At 45.4% G+C, this 23,528-nt stretch overlaps 1 protein-coding gene across 1 annotated transcript in view; it reads right to left on the bottom strand.

The window, feature by feature from the left end:
- ITGB3 (integrin subunit beta 3) overlaps window positions 1–20,459 on the bottom strand; it is a 56,459-nt gene extending 36,000 nt beyond the window's left edge. The window contains 3 exon segments of the mRNA XM_066262678.1: window positions 2,501–2,586; window positions 20,169–20,408; window positions 20,411–20,459. Coding sequence (XP_066118775.1) covers window positions 2,501–2,586; window positions 20,169–20,408; window positions 20,411–20,459 — 375 coding nt within the window.
- Between the last annotated feature and the right edge of the window lie 3,069 nt (window positions 20,460–23,528).

Consider the following 23,528-nt stretch of genomic DNA (forward strand, 5'->3'; position numbering starts at 1 on the left):
AAGTTGAATCTTCGTGTGAGGCCGGCCTCTTTGGTTGATTCACAGTCCAAGGACTACCCCAACCCATGTCAGTATCCAACCCCTCAAGAACACACCCTATGTAATGGGCCCAAAACTCTGCACTCATCCACATTGGCTATGTTTTCCTATTACGGGGCCAACGCTTGCAATACACACCCAGAGCTGCTGTCCTCTAGGACCGAGGGAATGCTGAGCTCAACCAGTTGTTTTTCCAGTGGCTGCCAATCCTGCCTACAACAGCCAAGGGAGAGGGGGCAGAAGCAGAGGGCTCTCCAGGGTCAATTAATCAACAAATCACATAAAAAATGGCCCACACGGCTCACTTTTGGTTTTTTAAGTCAATAGCCAGGACACTTTCAGCAGCTAACCTTAGCCTGTGCAGGGGAAGTCCTCAGGAAAAAAAATAGCAGCCATATTCAGGTTATAGCCTGGGATTCCCACCTCCCATTCCTCCCTGGCTGACCTGTTTTGCCCCACAAGGGGCTCCTCTGATATCTTCCTCCCCTCCTACCTTGCTCTTACCCTCTTTCCTTGCTTTTTCTCTCCTCCCCTTCTCCCTCTTGCTCAGAGATAGTTGTAGTCATTCACTAAACCCTTGACCTCCCCCTTTCCTGTTTATATTCCATTCTTCCAGAGAATACCTTATTGGACTCTCTTCCTCCCCTCGTTAGTCGTCTTTGGTCCTAGAGCACCCATTTCCTCTCTGATTCCACCCCTCATTCCTTAGCTGGTCCTACCTTATGCTTTGATCCTACCCTGTACCTTTCTCCCCTACCCTCCACTGGTCTTTCCCAGAGGACAAAATTCACTAGGATCATCCATAAATAATCTGTATTTGCATCTCTGAAGTCTGGTCACAGGCCCTAGTGGCTTCATCCGGTCAGTTGTCAGCCCACCTCGGCTACACAGCTTGTCCCTATGCAGATCAAGAGAGGTGACAGACACTCCAAGAATATGTTTTCTTTCACCCCAGACTCCTCTGGGCCACAGCTGTCTCTATTTTCTCTTGCTTTGGGTGAAGAAGGAGGAAAACACTAGGGCTTCCCCTGGTGAGCCCTCTGCTCCAGCCAACTTCAGGCCGTCCATCCAATAAGGCACCTTCCCCATCTAGCACTCCCTTCTTCCAGGATTAAGCTGCAGAACTCCAACCTCCTTGTGAAAGAAGCTTAATAACATCAGGATGGTGGCCAAGGGAAGGAGGATATGGCAAATGAGAAGGGAGGAGACCACATCACACTTGAGCAGCCAGCTCAGACCAGAGGGGTGGAGAACCCGCAGGGGTGGAAAGGAACTGCTCACCCATCCCCCATTGCACCCCCACCCCTAGCCCCAGGGAATGTTTCATTTGCTAAATGAAGTCAATGTGGCCCAGATGTTGGGCAGCTGCCTCTGAAAGCAGTTCCCGTGCTGAACTGCACACAAGCCAAAGCAGTGTGTTGAGCTGGCCTCTGCCTCTGGCATTCCTATAGAAGCATAAACACAGCCTCTCACTCCCACCCACCACCGGCCTGCCAGGGAAGTTGCCTTTTTAGGAAGCTCAGCAGATCGGGAAGAGAAGCAGACAGAGAGAAGGAGAGCCTAGGTTACAGCAGTCAGAAAGCTGCAGAGGCCAGGAACATGCTGTCATGACCGAGAGGGCGCCTCAGGTGGCTGAGATGCAGCCATACCAGGAGTTCAGGTAACCACCTGCCAGGGACCAGGCCAATGACTCAGCCTCAGACTCTGTAATCACTGGAAGCTCTCCAGCCACACTCACCGCTCCCCCACCCCCACCAGGTCTTGCCGGCTCCAAATTCCCGTCCCAGCCACAAACACAGCCATTCCCTCAGACACACTCATTCCCCAGGGCCCCAGACACAACAAACCCTCTGCCTAGACACAGCTAACCCTTTCCTGTCACCCTCTCAACCTCATCAAACTGGCCCTTCCCTCACTGACACCTAGGAGAGGACAGGAAGGAGAAAAGGAAAAGAGGGGAAAAGGTAGGGCCATAGGGCCCAACCGTCAGAGAGGAAAAGGAAAGAGAAGAGACCTTTCGAAGAAACATCCACCCACACAAGGGCAAGATCCTTTTTTATTTGCTTTTTAAAACTCTGGGATGTCTGTAAATCAGCATCCCTATGTGCCCATAACCCTCTCCTGCCTCTCTTTTAGAGACCTGAGGCCCTGCCTCCCTGGGGTAGTCCACCCCAACAAAAAGGAATCAAAGTGTGGTAAAGGGTGGCAATGGCTAGAGTGAGTCCAGGGGGGACCAACCAAGTTGGCCAGGGCTGTGGGTCACATGGTGGACCCTGGATGGTATTTCCAGCAACACCCTCATAACAGCTCGCTTTGCATCCATCAATGGGAAGGCTTCACCCTAGTTTTGCACAGAAGTGGCAGGGGCTTGTGTATTTAGGAGGGACATCTCCCATGCATCTGTTCCCTCACAAAAGCAGCTAAGTCTGGGGAATAAATAAGTTAGGTGTCTGCTCCTTACCTCATCTGAGCACCAGGCACACATGGGACTCACAGCCAGGCATTGCTGGCAGGAGCTCACGCCTCGTGTGGTACAGATGTTCGGCCCTGCAACAGAGAGACAAAGGCATTAGCCCTGATCTGACTTGCTGAAGTATCAGGCCTGCCCCATCCTTTCCAACTTTCCCAAATGCTCAGGTTTACAGCTCTCAGATGCATACAAACACACCCTAATCAAACTACAGACTTTTACCAAACATGCTGTTTGATAGGAAGGAGAGTGAGGAAGATCAGGAGAAACTCAACACTGACCTCCACTATAATAAGGCCACGGTGATGGCAGGTGATGGAGCAAGGCTGAGCCATGGGCCCAAAGTGTCAGCTCATAACTGATGGAAAGGCTTGAATTAACAACTGTTTTGACACCTACATTTTGCAAATGAAAATCTGAGGTCCAGAGCAATGGCAATGTGTCCTTTCTCCGATTACTCTGGTGATATATTCACAGCCACTACACAAGGGATCCAAAGCCCTGATACACTAACATTAACATGCAGCCTAAATATTGGGGGCAGGGGGCAGGGGGTAGGGGACAGCCATGGCAGTGTCCCACTGGCCTGTCAAGGAAAAGCAAATCTGGAATCTTATTAAACTTCTCAATACATATATCTTTGGATCCAAGCATAGAATGCTCTTTGGGAGAACTGTACAAATGTTAGAAAAGGCAGATTGATATAAAGTGGAAGAACAGGGAGTGTTGGAATTGCAAAGCCTGTATTTGAATTCTGAAGGCTCTTCTTTCTAGCCATGTCATGACCGTGGGCAACTCAGTTAACCTCTATGAAATGATAACATCTAGCTCACAGGATTTGTGCAAGAATTCAGAGAAGGGCAAAGTACTTGATACCTTATGAAATGCCACTAAAATGTGAACAATCTTCACACTGTCAAAGGACAGAGATAGGCCTTGGCCGGTTGGCTCAGCGGTAGAGCGTCGGCCTGGCGTGCAGGGGACCAGGGTTCGATTCCTGGCCAGGGCACATAGGAGAAGCGCCCATTTGCTTCTCCACCCCCACCCCCTCCTTCCTCTCTGTCTCCCTCTTCCCCTCCCGCAGCCAAGGCTCCATTGGAGCAAAGATGGCCCCGGCGCTGGGGATGGCTCCTTGGCCTCTGCCCCAGGCGCTAGAGTGGCTCTGGTCGCGGCAGAGCGATGCCCCGGAGGGGCAGAGCATCGCCTGCTGGTGGGCAGAGCGTCGCCCCCTGGTGGGCAGAGCGTTGCCCCCTGGTGGGCGTGCCGGGTGGATCCCAGTCGGGCGCATGCGGGAGTCTGTCTGACTGTCTCTCCCCGTTTCCAGCTTCAGAAAAATACAAGAAAAAAAAAAAAAAGGACAGAGAAACCGCAGGGGGGAGGAGCATGGACAAGCAGAGGGACCAAAATAGTCCTCAGAAGCCCAGCCTGGAAGAAAACCTTGGGCTCTTGGACAGAGGCCCCATCTTCTGTGCTTCCCCTACCTAGTTTAGGTAAACCTGGCCTCAGCCAGGTAAACCCTTCAGTGGCCCCAAGAATGCCTTTTCCAATATAAGGAGCAAATGAGGAAAACACATTCTTCCCCATGACCCAGTTTCCTGATAGTTCCTTTATCCAGTTTCTAAAGTATCCCCGTTGCCCCCAGCTGGTGAGACCAGCAAATCTATTTAGAAAGAAATCATTGTGACAGCTGAGATGCTTTCCCAGAGTCTCCAAAACTTCTCCTTGAGCTGAATGTCTCAGTCCATTTTATTACAGTATGACTGAACTCCCTCCCTTCCCATTTCTGTACAAAAACATACAAAGAAAATGTGCTTATACAGAGAAAGAGGAAAATGTTAGGAAAAATTATACAAAATTTAGAAATAGGCAAAGGGAATACTGGGTGCCCTTTCAATATAATTCAGCACGTTGACTAGAAGACACACCAGGCTTAGGGATTATTGGGTTTTCTAGTCATGTGTGCCTTTATTTGACTTCAATTAGAATATTTTACAACTCATTAAGAGTAGAGGTTCACTTATAGAAAACCAATAACAATGCAAATAATTCTCAATGAGAACACCATATATAATTATTACCCAACAAGCAGCACAAATGATAGAAAAGGTAATCCCCAAAGGTTAGAGTTTATTGCCTCGTAGAACATTAACCAATGCTGAATTTATCTGATCAACAATTTTCAAACGGTGTGACACAATAATTTATAAAACATGCAATACCTGACTTAGTCAGGGTATTTAGTCAGGGGCACTGACCTCTTTTCCCTTAGATTGTCAAATTGAAAAATGACGCCTTAGCCTACTGGCTCAATGGTAGAGCGTCAGCCTAGTGTGTGGACATTCCTGGTTCAATTCCCGGTCAGGGCACACAAAAGAAACAACCATCTGCTTCTCCACCCTTCCCTTTACATCTTCTCTCTCTTCCTCTCCTGTAGCCATGGCTCAATTGGTTTGAGTACATTGGCCCTGCGCTCTGAGAATGGCTCCATGGAGCCTTCACCTCCAGGTGCTAAAAACAGTTCTGTTGTGAGCCCCAGATGAGCAGAGCATCAGCCCCAGATGGGCAGAGCATCAGCCCCATATGGGAGTTGCTGAGTGGATCCTGGTTGGTGCACATGCGGGAGTCTGTCTCTCTATCTCTTCTCCTCTCACTTGGAAAAAGAAGAAAAAAAATTATAATAGTCAACACAATAACAGCTGTCAGGTGTGAATGCCCTGTATTGAACCATAAATATAGAGGTCGTATCCTTGACCAGGCAAGCCCAGGGCTTCGAACCAACAAACTCAGCATTCTAGGTCAACACTTTATCCACTGTGCCACCATAGGTCAGGATAGGCAGCTTATTTTTTAAAGGGTCACTTTGGAGCAAAAAGGATGGGTAACCACTTTTTATTTTTTATAAATCAATAAAAATTATACCTCTTTTGCTGTCAGATCAGTGTAAAATATATTTTTTGGTGTGTCACAGAATTTTAGTAATTAGTTTTTATATGTGCCATGAGATGAGAAAAGTTGGAAATTGCTATATTAGATCATTGATTTTGGCATTTCTTTCACTGACCAACTGTATCTCCCTTCCTTGAATTTTCTTTTGAACTAATCTTAACATCTCCCTCATAAATTGAGTTGAGTAAAAACCTTTGACCTATGTTCATTTTATAGTTTCATGGGATTCATACTTTTAACACTTTTAAAATTACACTTTAACTGTATCCATCTCGGAACCTCACTAGGGGCAGAGGGATCCAACAGAGAAGGAACATGCACAGTCTCTAGACTGTGGTCCCAGCTGCGCTGTCTCCTAATCGTGTGGCCTTGAGTGAGTCATTCGTCTCCTCACAGCCTGTTTCTTCAACTCCAATATTCCTAACATATTATAATTATATATGCATCTGACATAATAACACTGCCATCCAACAGATTTTAAGCCCCTTGGAGGCCTAGCCTGTCCTGCCCAGTCCAGCCCAGCCTATCCTGCTCGAAGAAGGTACTGAACTCAATCAGTTTCATCTCTTTTTAAACAACTGAGCTCATCCCTCCAAATGATGCATAGAATTCCAATATAAAACATGCAACAGTTGAAACAATTCCTCAAAATTTAGATTTTCATTGTTCTCCTAAAAACACCAGATTATATGTAGAATCTTTGAAGCACTTCCTGGAAGCCCCAGGTTTCCTCAAAACCTTGAGACTCTCTAACCTCAACTCTAAAATTCTACAAGCAGGATGCCACCATAAGTCCATGAGTAGCCTCTGGAATTCCAGCCTCTGACCTGACTACAACCTTTGCACGCAAGTGCAAGGACTGCAAGGTGAGAATTACGGGCGTAGTTCCAGGCCTGGCCCTGATGCACCGAGGCCACCTCTGAGTTGGAGCAGACCTCAGCCTCGCACTGTCTGAAACAAAAGAAAGGTAGCCATTCTTCCCAGAGCTGCCAGATGCAGAATGCATGAATGTCTAGAACCAATAAAGCAACCAGAAAGCCTTTCCTTGCAGGGGCTGCCTGGCCATCTCTTAGCTCACAATTGCTCTTTCTCTGGTCCCCCTTTATTGCCTTATTGGAAGAGTTCTGAGAGGATCAGAGCCTGAACTATTTTAGGTATCTGCTTCCCTTTTTGAAGTTTCCATGGGCATCGGCACTCAGAAGGGTAATTTTGGACATAAATGCCATTGATTCTTACTAGGGAAAGGAGACTGCAGGGAGAGTTAGATGGAGAGGACCATGGAGGGTATGGGTATCATCAAATTATTTTCAAAATTTTTTCCTAGTCTATTCATTTATCCATCCATTCATTCTTAAATTAGCATTTCCTTATGAGTCTTTGACTTGCCGCCACCATAGAAAGCCTTGCCAGATGTGAAATAAAGAACAGCAGGCCCCTCCCTGTGAATGGGCAGTCCCTGACTACGGAGGGAGAGGAGCTGCTGGGATGAATTCTTTAGAAAGTCATGCCTGGGGAGTGATGGCTACTTGGTTCCCCTTACCATCTCATCTTAATAAATCACAAGTTAATCTCACGAGAAACAATAACCCCACATGATACCTTCCCCCCAAGACCTGCCACCAAGGACAGGTTCCTGCAACGCAGTGGCTCAAAGTGATTGACTCATCAGAAGTCTCTGAGCTTAGGCCACGCTGATTCAAGGAGCTGCAGCTCCGGGGCCACTCCCCGCTCCTGAACATGTGGAAGGACTTTGGGCCTCTGTTTCCAGTCATTCATAAGGCCTTTGTTCCCATTCAGCCTCAGTGACCCAGACTCAGCCCTCCTGGAGAAGTGGAGATCTTTATCAAAACTTTGTCATTGCCGATAACAACTCCTACTACCCCTTTCCTCTCTGACAGTTTAGCCAGAGCAGGGAAACAAGGAGGGCTGGCCCTGGTCCTCACAGGGTGATTATAAAGATTCAGTGAACCAATCCCTGTCAGACTCTGAGCTCAATGACTGGCACACAAAAAATACTCAACAAATGCTTCTACAGTTGCTATTGTTGTTGCTGTTTTATCCTGAGTTCCAAACTGTTTAAGGCAGATGAACGTTTTATTTCCTTTTTTTCCCCCTGACACCATTCTACAGGACAGCTGAGTGTGCCCTAAACACAGAGGTGGTGAGGGCATGGAGCCAGAAAGCATCAATCTAGGGCACAGAGATCAATTGCAGATCTGGCTTCTAAATGGAGCTAGGAATGTTGGTGTTCAAAAATTCACACTAGGAGGGGATGGCCAAGAAGAGAAGCCAGTTAAAAACAACAGACAAGCACAGCCAAGAAGTATGCCTGGAAAGTAGAAGTGGAAGGCTATGGTTTGGCACTTCAGCCCCATTCACAGAACCAGAAAAGAGAAAAGGGGTGAGAAAAGTGGAAGAAAAAGAAAAACAAGTAAGGGAGTTGGAACCAGTGGAAGTCATAATGCGTCAGTGAGAGCTATTTTGAGGACGTGCTGTCCAATGAAACAGAATATCAGGATGCAGAAATGGCCACCCTCATGAGGCCAGGGGACTCAGGAGAGGGCTGTCAGAGGGAGAGGTGTTCAGTGGGAAGGGAGAGAATGCGTACTGCAAACACTACAGATATCTCTCTTACTGTCTGCCAGAGGGGAGTTCTGGCCTGGGTCCCCAGCCCTGCCACTGACCCTGGACTCATCATTAATTAGGTCCATGGGGACACAGGGTGACTCAAGCAGCACCTGACCTTCCAGTGCAATCACCTGGCTGGGTGAGTCATCTAAAAACAAAACATTTCATGCTAACTGCCCTGTGAGTGCACAAGTGGTTTCTCTAGAGCAAGTTGCTAAGAAAAATTATTTTGTGTTCCCTCTTTAAATGTAGCAGCAGCTCGGCAACCCAGGAAAGGGAAGGACACAAGAAGGTGGAGTTCAAGGTAACACATACCTCTGTGCTCTGAGCAGAAAGCTTCAGTAAGCACCACCCAAAGCAGTAGGAAATCCAAACTATCTTGTAGGATGCATCCTGACTTGAGAGATTTAAAATAAAAATTTTAAGCTCATCTGATGGTACTTAATATCAGAAGGTATTCATGTATAATTTGCCTCCACCAATATTAAAATGTGTTAGGGTTGAACTGTTCCCCCAAAAAGGTATGTTGAAGTCCCAACTCATAGTACCTATGACTGTGACCATATTCGAAAATTGGGTCCTTGGAGATGTAATCAAGATAAAATCATTAGGGTAGGCCCTAATCCATTAAGACTGATGTCCTATAAGAGAAAAACACTACATGAAGACAGAGACACAGAGGGCGAACACCACGTGATGACAGAGGCAGAGATTATAGTGTTCCAACTGGAAAGCATAGGATGCCAAGGACGGTCGGCCACCACCAGAAGACAGGAAGGTGCAAGGAAGGATCCTCTCAGAGTCTCGAAGGGAGCATGGCCCTGCTGACACCCTTTTTCCTTTAGTGAGAGAGAGAGACAGACAGGGACAGACAGACAGGAAAGGAAAGGGATGAGAAGCATCAATTCTTCGTTGCAGCACCTTAGTTGTTCATTGATTGCTTTCTTATGTGTGCCTTGATCACGGGGTTCCAGCCAAGCCAGTGACCCTTTGCTCAAGTCAGTGACCTTGGGCTCAAGTCACCAACCTTGGGCTTCAAGCCAGCGATCTTGGGCTTCAAGCCAGCAACCTTTGAGTTTGAGCCAGCGACTACTGGGTCATGTCTATGATCCCACACTCAAGCCAACAATCGCTCACTCAAGCTGGTGAGCCCATGCTCAAGCCGGTGACCTCGGGGTTTCGAACCTGTGTCCTCAGTGTCCCAGGCCAATGTTGTATCCACTGTGCTACCACATGGTCAGGAACCTGCTGACACCTTGATTTCAGATTTCCAGGCTCCAGAGAGAATAAATTTCTGTTGTCTTAAGCCACCCAGTTATGGCAGCCCTAAGAGCTGAATACAAATTTGATTTGCATGTCCATAACACATGTGACATGATTTTGAGGAACACTGCCCAGAAATATTCATAATTGAGAAAAGCCATCTTGGAACAAAAATTTTGTTATGGTTAGTCCACCTACGGATAATGGAAAAATGGTTATTTTTATACTTTTCTACTCACAAATATCAATGGTGTCAGCATTCATTCATTTCATTCACTCATTCCTCAACAAAATTTTATTGAGTACCTAACTGTGCCCAGCACTCTCGTAGGCTCTGACGACACACTGATGAACTAAACAAACCTCCTACTCCTGTGGAACTTAAATTTCAGTGAGGAAGATAAAAACAAAAACATACACTACAAAAAGTACAATTTCAAACAGTGGTAAATACTTTAAAAAATAAAGCGGGATAAAGGAATAGTGTCATTGAGGGGAGGGAGTCTCCCTTAGAGACAGTGGACAGGAAAGTCTTCTTTGAGTCGACATCTCAAAATGATATATAGAAGGAAGTCATGGGAAGATCGGGGATAAGCATTAGAGAAAAAAAAAAACAATCACAACATGTAGATGGACTTCAGCCTCTTAAAGAAATAGTAGGAAGAGAGAGAGAGAAAAGAGGTAGAGAGGTAGCTGACACAGCAGTCCGGGAGTGTAGCACTAGGAAACTGTAGTCATCTCCACATGATGAGAAGCAGAAGTGAATAAGAAAAGATCATCCTGCCAGACCTGTGGTGGCGCAATGGGTAAAGCGTCAACCTGGAATTCTGAGGTCACCGATTCAAAACCCAGGGCTTGCCTAGTCAAGGCATATATGAGAATTGATGCTTTCTGCTCCTCCTCCTTTCTCTCTCTCTCTCTCTCTCTCTCTCTCTCTTTCTCTTCTGTCTAGAAGGAATAAATAAAATCTAAAAAAAAAACAAAAGAAAAAAATAAAAAAAAAAGAAAAGATCATCATGGCCACTGAGAGGGAAAAAGATCAGAAAGAGACAGATCAGGAAGCTATTACAATAATCCAGGCAACATATGGCAGGGGTTTGGAATTGGATAGTGGTGGTGTTAATAGTGTGGTCAGGCTCTAGATATATTCCAGGGACGTACTGGTAAATGGCACGTGGGGCATGATGGAAAGACGGGAAGGACTTGGCCCTGAGCAAGTAAATCCCCTTCGATGAAGTTCAAATGTTTGGTCACTGGCTATACCTTTCACTGGCCCTTCCGCCAGTAGACCCTGCCCTTGTACGTGAAGCCTGATCATGTCTGGTTATCATCTTTAACTGGATTAATTAGATGGCCATGTGCTGAACACTCCATAGAGCCCATCCTCAGAGAGAGTTCTGTCTTCTGTATGGTTGGGATCTAAAATTAACACCCAGTACCTTGGAAACACTGTAAGGCCAGGGGTAGTAAAACAATGAACCCTATTTTCATGTAACAGTGGCAGTGGTGGGGAAAGCATGCAGACTGGTAGGCAGGACAAGTCTAAAGCTACTTTTACCATCCTCAGGCACTCTCTTCATCCTCTGGTGCTCTAAGGTCCAGTGACTCTTTGATTCTTGGTCATATCCCCATTAAAAAACTTGTCATTGGGCCCTGGCCGGTTAGCTCAGTGGTAGAGCGTCGGCCTGGCGTGCAGGAGTCCTGGGTTCGATTCCCGGCCAGGGCACACAGGAGAAGCGCCCATCTGCTTCTCCACCCCTCCCCCTCTCCTTCCTCTCTGTCTCTCTCTTCCCCTCCCGCAGCCAAGGCTCCACTGGAGCAAGGTTTGCCTGGGCGCTGGGGATGGCTTTATGGCCTCTGCCTCAGGCGCTAGAATGGCTCTGGTTGCAACAGAGCAACGCCCCAAGATGGGCAGAGCATCGCTCCCTGGTGGGCATGCCGGGTGGATTCCAGTCGGGTGCATGCGGGAGTCTGTCTGACTGCCTCCCCGTTTCCAACTTCAGAAAAATACAAAAACTTGTCATTGTTTCCTAGTATTTAAAAGGTCTAACCCAGCCCCGTCAGCTAAACACTGGAGACCTCAGCAGTTGCTCCCTTTCCCCCATGCTCCAGATTTGGGCAGAATACTTACCTCTTAAGTTGTTTGGTTTAAATGAGATAACATACGTGAAAGAACCATCCACAGTGGATGCTCAATAAGTGTTGGTTTCTTTTTCCTTACCTTCATGCTAATCACTTCCTGCACTAGAAATGCCCATCCCACTCCCCTACATTTCAGAGTGAGACAAAAGAGAGAGAGTCCTTTGTCTGTAATAGCATATAATAAAGAAATCACTGGTCAGGAGACAGGAGCCTCTGGGGATAGACCCCACCAATGCCACTAAACTGTCAGTTCACCTCTCAGGGCCTCCCTTTTTGTTTCTCTGTAAAACAAATGGTACTCAATTAGATGACCTTCAAGGTGCTGCCAGCCCTAAAAGTTTGTATTCCAACCAGAAAACATCGACAGGGTGACGAGTCCTCTAAGAGGCCTAGCATCTCAGGGCACAGGCCCTTCAAACAATGCACAAATGTCTATTTCATCCTACTGGCATAACTGATATATTTTCTCTTTTTCCAATTAGTTTACATTCAATATGATTTTGTATTAGTTTCAAGTGTATAGCATAGTGGTTAGATTATCATATAATTTACAAAGTGTTCCCTGATATTTCTACTACACTATAGACAGTTACTGTATTACAATGTTTTAACAATATTTCTTATGCTGTACTTTTCATCCTCATATTATTTTGTAACTACCAATCTGTACCTCTCAATCCCTTCACTTTTTTAATTTTCCTGTATTTTTTCTGAAGTGATAAGCAGGGAGGCAGAGAGACAAACTCCCGCAAGCACCCAACCAGGATCCACCTGGCATGCCCACTAAGGGGCAATGCTCTGTCTATCTGGGGCATTGCTCTGTTGCAACCAGAACCATTCTAGCTTCTGAGGCGGAGGCCATGGAGCCATCCTCAGCGTCCAGGCCAACTCTGCTCCAATGGAGCCTTGGCTGCGGGAGGGGAAGAGAGAGATAGAGAGAAAGGAGAGGAGGAAGGGTGGAGAAGCAGATGGGCGCTTCTCCTGTGTGCCCTGGCCGGGAATCGAACCAGGGACTTCCACATACCAAGCCGACGCTCGACCACTGAGCCAACTGACCAGGGCAATCCCTTCACCTTTTCACCAAGTCCCACAACCCTCCTTCCCTCTGGCAGCCATCAGTCTGTTCTCTGTATCTGAGTCTGTTTCTGTTTTGTTCATTCATGTTGTTCTTTAGATGTAAGTAAAGTCATGTGGTATTATTTGTCTTTCTCTAACATTTCATTTCACAATACCTTCTAGGTCAGGCATGTCCAACAGTTTTTGCCCCCGGGGCCAGATTAGAAAGAAAACGTTTTTCACAGGCCAGACAAAATATTTAAATTAAAAAATGTTAAATACAAAAACTATTCATTTAAGTAAACAAAATTTTATTATGTAATTTGTTTATGAATAAATATGTGAGTGAAAAATATTTTTAATATACAATATTATTTTAATAAAAATATATTTAAAAATATAATTTCATACTGTATAAATATCTAAACTGTATCACAATTGAAACAATATTTAATAGAATGAGCTTGAAGGGGTTATATTGCAAATAAAACAATTATTTTGTTTTACAAACAGCCTGGACATATTTTCAGTTATCAACTGCAGCTATTGTCTATGCTACAGTGCCACTTGATTCAGCACACTTGACCACAAAAATAACGAATTGTTTGACCTTGGGTGCACACTGGCAAACTCCGCCTAAAAGAATGTGAGTTTCACATCGCAGCTAAATGTCAAACAGTTCATATGGAGTACAGACGAGTACAAAAGTTGTAAATCTTTATAATGGAATTTTTTTAAAAATAAAGTATTGCAGATCCATTCAACCAATTATTGGAAGTTAACCCTAGATTAGTCACATGTGGAATTCTTGTCCGTGTATGACTATCTTCTTAAATATCTCAATTTTCAATAATCAAAGACACTTCCACTTCTGAGTAGCTGAGATTTTAAAGTAGTGGAGAATAATAAAAATTTAATCGCGGGCCACATAAACTCATTATGCGGGCCTTATCCGGCCCGCGGGCCATATGTTGGCCATGCCTGTTCTAGGTTCATCCATGATGTTCCAAATGGTAAGATTTTGTTCTTTTTATGGCTGAGTAGTCACTGTATATATGTACATCTTCTTAATCCACTTATCTATTGATGGTCACTTGGATTGCTTCCATAGCTTGACTATGGTAAGTAATGCTCAATGAACATGGGGGTGCATATATTCTTTCAAACTAGTGTTTGGGTTTCTTCTGCTATAGTCCCAGAAATGGAACCACTGGATCATAAGGCAGTTCCATTTTTAATTTTTTGAGGAAACTCCATTCGGTTTTCCACAGTGGCTGCACCAATCTGCTCAAGGGTTCCTTTTCTCCAAATCTTCAGTGGCCTAACTGATGTTTGATCCAAATGCTGCATCTCAGGTTCTGGAAAATTTTATCAGTACAGGCCCCACCTCCCATCTGATTCATCCAGGATAGAGTAGAGGCAAGGCTGTACCACGCTCTGTTTGAGCCCAGCCCAGCAATGCCCTGTTGGTGACCTCCTTGGCAATCAGCTGTCCAGTTCTGCTACTCTTCCCCTCTAGCTCATGTCGTGTGGATATGGACAGCAAACATCAGTGCTGTCACCAGTCCTTGCTGCCAATCTGTTCTGGTAGGAGGGCAAATAGGTTGCACCACTTGGAAGAACAATTTGGCAAAACCTATTATTCAATTTTTTTGGCCTGACCTGTGGTGTATTCAATTTTTTTGGCCTGACCTTTGGTGGCGCAGTGGATAAAGCGTCAACCTGGAAATGCTGAGGTCGCCGGTTCGAAACCCTGGGCTTGCCTGGTCAAGGCACATATGGGAGTTGATGCTTCCTGCTCCTCCCCCCTTCTCTCTTTCTGTCTCTCTCTCCTCTCCCTCTCTCTTTCCTTTCTAAAATGAATAAATTTTAAAAAATAAAATAAAATGTATTCATTTTTCAAAAATTTTTAAGAAAATCCAGGAATATCCATATAACAGTATGCCTTCTGGCTAGAATTATAGCTCTTGGGAGAAATAATGGAAATCCATAAAGTGGCCTAAAAAGATGTCTATTGTATATTAAGTAACAATGATCCTTTGTGGATGATCCTGCTTGAGAAATAACAATAATGATAAATAATTATATATACTGTATATCCAAGAATTTCATTAGCAAAGGGATATAGAGTTGACCCATGGACTATTTAAAATATTTATTTAGAAAATTAAATTTAACAGGGTGACACTGATCAATAAGAGTACATAGATTTCAGATGAACGTTTCTATAACATTTGAACTGTTGATTATGTTGTATACCCATCATCCAACACATAGACTTTTAAAGTGGCTACTAAATGTGCCTTTTGCTGAACTTCTAGGATCAAATTTTTCAAGCATGGTTTTAGTTACAGACCTTCCTTTTCTCCCTCCAAAAATCCTGACATGAAATTCTACACTATTAATCAATTAAAGGGGAAAAGTCTCCAGTTGGTGGGGAAAAACAGGAGCAAACTAACGTCTCTCTTCATCACTTTCGCCCACTTTTCAGCCCCTGAGACACCAAGAGATGAGTCCCAAAAGGTAAGATGACAAAGTCACCCAGAAAACTGATTTTAAAAAATAGCCTGCAGAGCCACAAATCGAATACAAGTTTCTCAATTCCAGACCCATAGTTCTTTTCACACTGAAGTGGTTTTTATTTTTTTATATGAAAGCAAATGGCTTTCGTAAGTTTAAGAACATAACACAAGTTTAGGTCAAAGAATACACATGCATATGAGAATCAGGTGTGTAAGAAGAAAAGATCTGAACTTGATCTTAGCCAAAAGGTCAAGAAGAAGTAGGAGAAGCTCTGAATAGAACACCTCTCTAATCAATAGTGGACATCATGGGGTAAGATAATTAGAGAGGAACCAGCCATTTTACTCTCCAATGTTTGACTTTTTTTTTCTTCTTTTCCAAGTGAGAGGAGGGGAGACAGAGAGACAGACTCCCACACGTGCCCAGATCGGGATCTGCTCAGCAATCTGTCTGGGGTCAATGCTCTGCCCATCTGGGGCCATGTTCGCAACCGAGCTATTTTTAGCGCCTGAGGCAGAGGCTCTACAGAATCATCCTCAGCACCTGGGGCTGATGCACTCAAGCCAATCAAGTCATGGCTGTGGGAAAGAAGAGAGAGAGAGAGACTGAAACAAGGAGAGCAGGAAGGGTGGAGAATCAGATTGTCGTTTCTCCTGTGTGCCCTGACTGGGAATCAAACCCAGGACATCCACATGCCAGGCCAACACTCTACCACTAAGTCAATGGGTCAGGGCAATGCCTGACCTTCTTATAATGAGCATATATCATCTAATTCTCTTCTTGAATGTTTAAAATTCTTTACTAACTGAACTAAGAAAGTCTGAGAGGAAGGGGAAATAGTCTTTTTGTGGGAACATGACAGAAAACAGAAAAAAAGACTTGTCGTGGGCTTTTTTTTTCAGAGATGCTACCAAAAAAAATTTTTTTTAAGGTAGAATAGCCCCAGCTTTACTTACAGCTTCTGGCTTAAAGGATTATGACATCATATTTGGCCACAAACTATCCATTGTTTTTTAGGACTGAGAATAATAAAAGTGCTGGTTACTGCAAAACTCTTTCCAATATCCCAAAGATATAACTACTTAGCAATTGGGAAATCTAATGGCTTAATCTATACAGCTCAAATACATCTATCCAATTAGAAAATTTAGATTGGAAGTTTGATCCAGGTTTAATGGATGTAGCCCTCTTCTTTCGGGTAACTGTCTCAACACATGGGAATATGAAGTAGCCCTGGATAACCTCTGATACATCCTACAACAACCACGGAATCTCAAATGTATCATACTAAGTGAAAGAAGCCGGACTTGGAAGGCTACTTGCTGTATGATTTCATTTATATGACATGTTGTAAATAGCAGAACTATAAGAACAGGAAACGGACTGGAGGTTGCCAAGAACTAAAGATGGGGAAAGAGAATTGATGACAAAGGAGCTCACAGGAACTGTTTAGGGCAGGGATCGGGAACCTTTTTGGCTGAGAGAGCCATAAACGCCACATATTTTAAAATGTAATTCCGTGAGAGCCATACAACAACCCATGTATGTTAGGCATTATTCAATAAAAAGTTGGTGTTGTCCTGGAGGACAGCTGTGATTGGCTCCAGCCACCCGCAGCCATGAACATGAGCAGTAGGAAATGAATGGATTGTAATACGTGAGAATGTTTTATATTTTTAACGTTATTATTTTTTTCCTTAAAGATTTGTCTGCAAGCCAGATGCAGCCATCAAAAGAGCCACATCTGGCTAGTGAGCCATAGGTTCCCGACCCCTGGTTTAGGGTGATGGAAATATTCTGTATATTGATTATGATGACAGGTACCTGAATGTATGCATTTGCCAAATCCATAGAACCATACACCTAAAAAGAATGAATTTTACTGTACGTAAATTATACCTCAGTAAAAGTAACTTTTTAAAGAGCGTTCCTGGAGGTACTGCACACATGAAGAGAAAAGCAAATTTTATCAATTTTTTTTTTCTTGGAGAGTTTCACATTTAAATAAATACTAGCATTTTACACTGGAAGAACAGGCAGTGTGATTTCCCTGTGCCCACCTGAGCTCCATCAGGCACAATGATCTTCCAGCTCAGGAAGGGTCAGGGTTCTGGAGAAGGAAGAAGGGGCCAATGGGATGAAATAGCAGGCCAGCTCTGTGGGCAGCAGAGGGGGCTGGATCAAGCCAAGTGGTTTATTCCTGAAGCTGCTCAGTCATTCCCCCAGTTAATTATCTGTCTGCTGATTCATGAGTTGTGGTTCCTGTGGGCATGCTTCCTCACTATTCCTGCCAACAAGGGCAGAAAGATTCTTAGGGCTGGGAGGAGATGATAAACAGAGATCCTGAGTGGGTTGGGGAGTTGCAGAGGAGGAATTTCTATTAGGAAATTCCAGAGTCATATCCAGGCTCCCCCTCCTCATTGCTGCCTCCTGGCCCCATCTTATGCTGTCCCCAGGAGACCTCTGCCACGCGCACTCACAGTTTTGAGGGGGATAATGGAGAATGCTGCCCTCCTGTGTGTCTCCTCCAGAAAATGGGGGAGGTGGACACTTCAAAGAGGGTCCCCTGACTTTCCAGCACCCTCAGATCAGAGGTCTAAATGATGCAATAATGCAAAGGTCCAAATGCCCGAAGAATTCATAGTCTCGGCTGTATTTTACTCTTCTCCAGAATGCCCAGGTGGAGCACTTGAGGATCTTCTGTGAATGAATTTAGATATTAAAATGTATTGGGTTTCCTAAAGTGAAGCAAATCACCTCTAGATACTTTATCCTAACATCCCTAAGTATTTTAGCTTCAGCAATAACAATGTAAACAGCCCTCTACATATATCTGTAACTCCTCCATGAAGATTATCATTCACAGAATGTGAGGATGGTATCATAGGTGTATACTTCTCTCCAAATTTGTCAAGTTTTGTTTTGTTTTTTTCTTCTTTTCCAAGTGAGAGGAGAGGAGATAGACAGATTTTCACATACGCCCCAACTGGGATCCACCAGGCAACCCCACCTGGGACCTATGCTCTGCCCATCTGGGGACATGCTCACAATCAAGCTATTGTTTTAGCGATGAGGTGGAGGCTCCATGGAGCCATCCTCAGCGCCTGGCCTGACGATGCGATGCGCTGGAACCAATACAGCCATGGCTGCGGAAGGGTAAGAGAGAGGAAGAGAGAGAGAGAGAGAGAGAGAGAGAGAGAGAGAGAGAGAAGGAGGGGGAGGGGTGGAGAAGCAGATGGTCGCTTCTCCTGTGTGTCCTGACCTGAATGGAACCAGAGATATCCACATGCCTGCCTATGCTCTACCACTGAGCCAACAGGCCAGGGCTCAAACTCATCAAGTTTTATACATTAAATATATACAGCTTTTTTATGTCAATCACATCTCAAAAAGGTGATTTTAAACTTTTTTTAAAATTTTTTTTTAATTTTTTTTTTTTTTGTATTTTTCCGAAGCTGGAAACGGGGAGGCAGTCAGACAGACTCCTGCATGTGCCCAACCAAGATCCACCCGGCATACCCACCAGGGGGCAATGCTCTGCCCATCTGGGGCATCACTCTGTTGCATCCAGAGCCATTCTAGCGCCTGAGGCAGAGGCCACAGAGCCATCTCCAGCGCCCGGGCCATCTTTGCTCCAATGGAGCCCTGGCTGCGGGAGGGGAAGAGAGAGACAGAGAGGAGGGAGAAGGGGAGGGGTGGAGAAGCAGATGGGCTCTTCTCCAGTGTGCCCGGACCTGGAATCGAACCCGGGACTCCTGCACGCCAGGACGACGCTCTACCACTGAGACAACCAGCCAGGGCCCTTTTTAAAAATTTTATTTATTCATTTTAGAGAGGAGGAGGGAGGAGCAGGAAGCATCAACTCCCCTATGTGCCTTGACGGGACAAGCCCAGGGTTTCAAACCAGCAGCTTCAGTGTTCCAGGTCGAAGGTTTAGCCACTGAGCCACCCCAGGTCAGGCTCAAAACAATGATTTTTTTAAAAAGATGTTGCTGCTTTGTCCTGTATAATCTCTTAAACACGCACAAGTCTTGAAGGCAATCATCAAAGTATTTCTGAATAGCTATCTTTGAAATGGACTTATCAATTAGTCTTACTTTAAAGAAAAAGTATTTTCTGCAAGAGTTAAATTGTTAACAATGAATACCACTCCTTTCATTAAAAGTACATCAATGAACACTTGCGCCTCCTCTGCACGGGAACACCCCAGAGGACTAGGAGCCAGGGTTCTCTCTGAGAAGGTCACCAGAGCTCTAGAAGAACCACTGACAGCACCCCTAGGCCGCGCTGTGCTCCGCCCCTCCCTAGCAGCAATGCCGCCAAATGCCAACGGCCTTGGCCCCTGATAGGGTGTGCAGCAGCAGGAGAGACAAAGGCAGGGATCCAAGCCAGCCTCGGGGACCCTTGGCGTGGCTCCGCATACGCTAGAGATATTTCAGATGCGAGGTCTGTCCCGGAAGCAGAGGCACCGCTGCCACCCGGGAACAGGAGGAGGCAGAGCCCTCATCCCCTCATCCTTCTCCGCCCACACGGAGCCACCAAGTTAAAAAAAAAAAAAAAAAAAAAAAAAATCCAACTTGGGAGAAAGTGTAACACACGGAAAAGGAGGAACGTTGAGTAACTGGTAAACCCGCGAGCACACCCTTATCCGAGTAACTACAACTAAATGCCTCAGCCAACATGCGGGAACAGCCCCAGAAAGCTGCAGCTTGCCCCTGTTGTGGCGGCCAGTCTCCCATTCCACCAGCCGCACCACCTGTGGTGCGCGCAGCCCGGCTGAACGCGCGGCTCAGCGCACCGCGCACGTCGAGGCCGCCCAGAGCAGGAACCTAACTTGGCTTCAGCGTCCGGGAGGACCAGCTTCTAGGTAGCCCATCACCCTGCCTCCTCGGGGCCGGAAAAGTCCCCAGCTCCAGGCTCCGATAGCCTCAGTCTGGTCGCGCTCACTCCGCAGCCGCTCAAGAAGTACCCCCCTCCCCCGGCCACTCGCCCGCCGCCGCCGCCGGGCTTTCCTGCTCCAAGTCTGCAAACTTGGCCGCAGCAGGATGTACCGCGCGGATCACCGGAGAGCCCCGTTCCCGCCGCCGGGCGACTAACTCACCTCCAACGCCCACGCCCGCCAGCGCCCCCAGCACCAGCACAACGGTCCAGAGCGGCCGCGCTCGCATCTCGTCCGCTCGCCGCAGCGCTCCGCCTCGGCCGCGCCCGCCAGTCCCACAGTGAGCTGCGGCGCCCGCGGCCGCTTTTCCCGCAGCCGGAGGGGAGGGGACGCCGTGGGTGGGACGCAACGGGGCGGGACACGGACTGGCGCTTCCTTCCCGAGCGCCTTTTTCTGTCCCTAAGCCGAAGAGGGGGCGGAGGAGAATTGCACCTTCTCTCCCACCACCCCCATCACTGGTCCCAGGGTCCGCGCCCATGCACTTGATATGCTGAGAAAAGCCAGCGGCATGTGGCCCTTCTCCGAATCTAGCCTCACCTCCTCAGAGACTCCCACAGGGCTCTTTCACCTGCTCTTTCACCTGCATTGCACTTTACCTCTGTACCCTAAGTATCATTCATTAACACTTTCATTCATTTAATTCACAAATATCTGTTTAATGCTGACTGTCAGGCACTGGTATAGTCTTTTATTATTCACTAACTTTTTCTTGGATAAGTTTGGTTTTCAGGTAGACTAAAATCTCTTGAGGACAAAACCACTAAATTCTCAAGCTTCTATAAGTAGTGATGACCACAAAGGCCTCTCTCTACAAATACTTGCTTGCACGTATTAAGTATCTGATAAACATTTTAGGAAATAGTCTAGTGGAAATACATACCAAGACCCCAAGTGGATGCATATAACTGCAGATAGTACCTAACCCTGTATATACTGTTTTTCTCCTACATATACGTTCCTTTTCACTTAAAGCACGTTACAGCTTCTCTTTGACGTATCAGAATTGCCAGCGTCACCACTTTTGCACTTTGGGATTAAGTAAAATAAGGGTTACTTGAACACCAGCACTGTGATACTGTCACTACCTATCTGTTAGGACAATACAGCCTGGGCAAAGGGATGATTAACTAACTGTCCTAGCAGGACAGAGGGGTTCGGGTCTACTCAAAACTGCGCCCCATTCAAAACTTATGAATTCTTTATTTTTGGAATTTGCAATTTAATGTTAATATCAGACTACACTTGACAGTGGGTAACTGAAACAATGAAAAGCTAAACCACAGATAAAGAAAGACTACTGTATCTTCTCTCCAAACAAGCTCAGAGGCTTTGAAGTTTTATCATACTTTTTTCAAAGGCCTCCCCCTCAAATCCTTCCTCTTGGTCTCTGGGTCTAGTTTGTTCATTACTTGCTTTCAGGTTTATATCTCACATGAGTGAAGGCATATGGTTTTTAATTTCTTTTGTCTAACTTTTTTCTCTTAGCATGATAGTCTCAAGATCCATCCATGTCACAAGTGGCAGTATTTCATCTTTTCTTAGGATGAGTAGTACAATGGAATACCACTCATTTTTAATGATATTTCTTAGATATAGATTTCTAAGTTGACAGATGTTTTTCTTTTGTACGTTAAAGATGTGGTTCCACTGTTTTCTGGCCTTCATTGTTTCTTTTGTTGTTGTTGTTTCAAAACAAACTTTATTCTGTTTGAAGACCTAATACAATGTATTACAGCAACTTAATTCTGTCCTGTGGTTGCACAGTGGATAGAGCATTGACCTGGAGCACTGAGGTTGCCAGTTTGAGGCCTAGGCTTGCCTGGTCAAGGCACATACAACAAGCAATCACTGAACAGCAAAAGTGAAGCAACTATGAGTTGAAACATCTCATCCTTCCCTCTCTCCTCTCTCTATAAAATCAATAAATAAAATCTTTAAAACAATAAAAATAAATATAGCAACTTAAAACACGACATAGCTCCATTAAATCTATAGCTTGGACCAAATGTCAAGGAGGCACACTTTCCCCATCCTCTCCACACACACCCCCCAGCCTTCACTGTTCCTCATGAGAAGTCAACGGTCATTTACACGCTAGTTCCGTTCTCTTTCTCTGGCTTTTTCTTTTCAATTTTTAATTTTGAAATCATTTACACTTAAATAAAAGTTGCAAAATACTAAACACCTTTTATCTTTTACTCAGTTTCCCCTAATGTTAACATTTTATTTTTTTTATTTGAGGACAAAACCACATCTCAAGCTTCTATAAGTAGTGATGTCCACAAAGGACAAAACCACATCTCAAGCTATTTTTTTGTGACAGAGACAGAGACAGAGAGAGAGAGACAGAGACAGAGACAGAGAGAGGGACATATAGGGACAGACAGACAGGAAGGGAGAGAGATGAGAAGCATCAATCATTAGTTTTTCATTGTGACACCTTAGTTGTTCATTGATTGCTTTCTCATATGTGCCTTGACTGGGGGACTCCAGCAGAGCGAATGACCCTTTGCCTAAGCCAGTGACCTTGGGCTCAAGCCAGTGATCTTGGGCTTCAAGCCAGCAACCTTTGGGCTCAAGCCAGCAACCATGGGTTCATGTCTATGATCCATGCTCAAGCCAGCGGCCCCAGACTCAAGCTGGATGAGCCTGTGCTCAAGCCTGCAACCTTGGCGTTTCAAACCTGGGTCCTCAGCATCCCAGTCCAACACACTATCCACTGCTCCATCGCCCATTCAGGCAATGTTAACATTTTATATTACCACAACATAATTATCAAACTCAGGAAATTAACACTGATGCAATACTATTAGCTAATCTAGCTTCAATATTTGAATTTTGTCATCATGTCTGCTGTCAACCCATGGTCATTGGTGCCAATTCAACACCAACAATATTCTCCAATTTGTGGTGCAATGAAGAAGAAAACTTCATTTAGTGCAAACAGGTCAACAATAATACACCATGTTTGTGAAAACAGTATAGCAGTTGAACAGCTTGATAGTGTTCAGCACTGCCATGAGGACCCTTTTCAGCTAGGAAGTTCTGCTGTGCCTTTCTCTGTTGTACGCCTAGCAAGACATACTCCATGTCTCAGCTTCAACCAGGGAAACCCTGTCTCTAGTCTTCAGTGGAAAATGCGCTTCTCTAGACAGTGGGGAGCTGGCTTATATAGACAGAAGTGCCTCCTCTGTCCCTGATTGGTCTGTCCTCATGCAAAAACAAGACACCAAATTTTCAGAGGCACTGTCCTGATTGGTCAGAATAGAGCAGCTCTGATTGGCCAGAGCTGCACAGTTCCAATTGAATGGGGAAAATCTTTCTACTACTGGTTGAACTAGGACTCCAGGAAACCTTTATAAGGGCTGGCTCAAATGGCAGAAACACAGTGCAGGCAGGCAGTCAATGGCAGAGGCTGCTCTGTGAAGTACAGTTTGTGGGAGAGACCTCTGTACAGAAATGGCTGCTAGGCTCTGCCATTTTTTTAATTTGAGCTCAGTTAGCTCCCAGAAGTCCTTCTTA

The sequence above is a fragment of the Saccopteryx bilineata genome, chromosome 2 (genome assembly GCF_036850765.1).
Source record: "Saccopteryx bilineata isolate mSacBil1 chromosome 2, mSacBil1_pri_phased_curated, whole genome shotgun sequence".
Lineage (NCBI taxonomy): Eukaryota > Metazoa > Chordata > Mammalia > Chiroptera > Emballonuridae > Saccopteryx > Saccopteryx bilineata.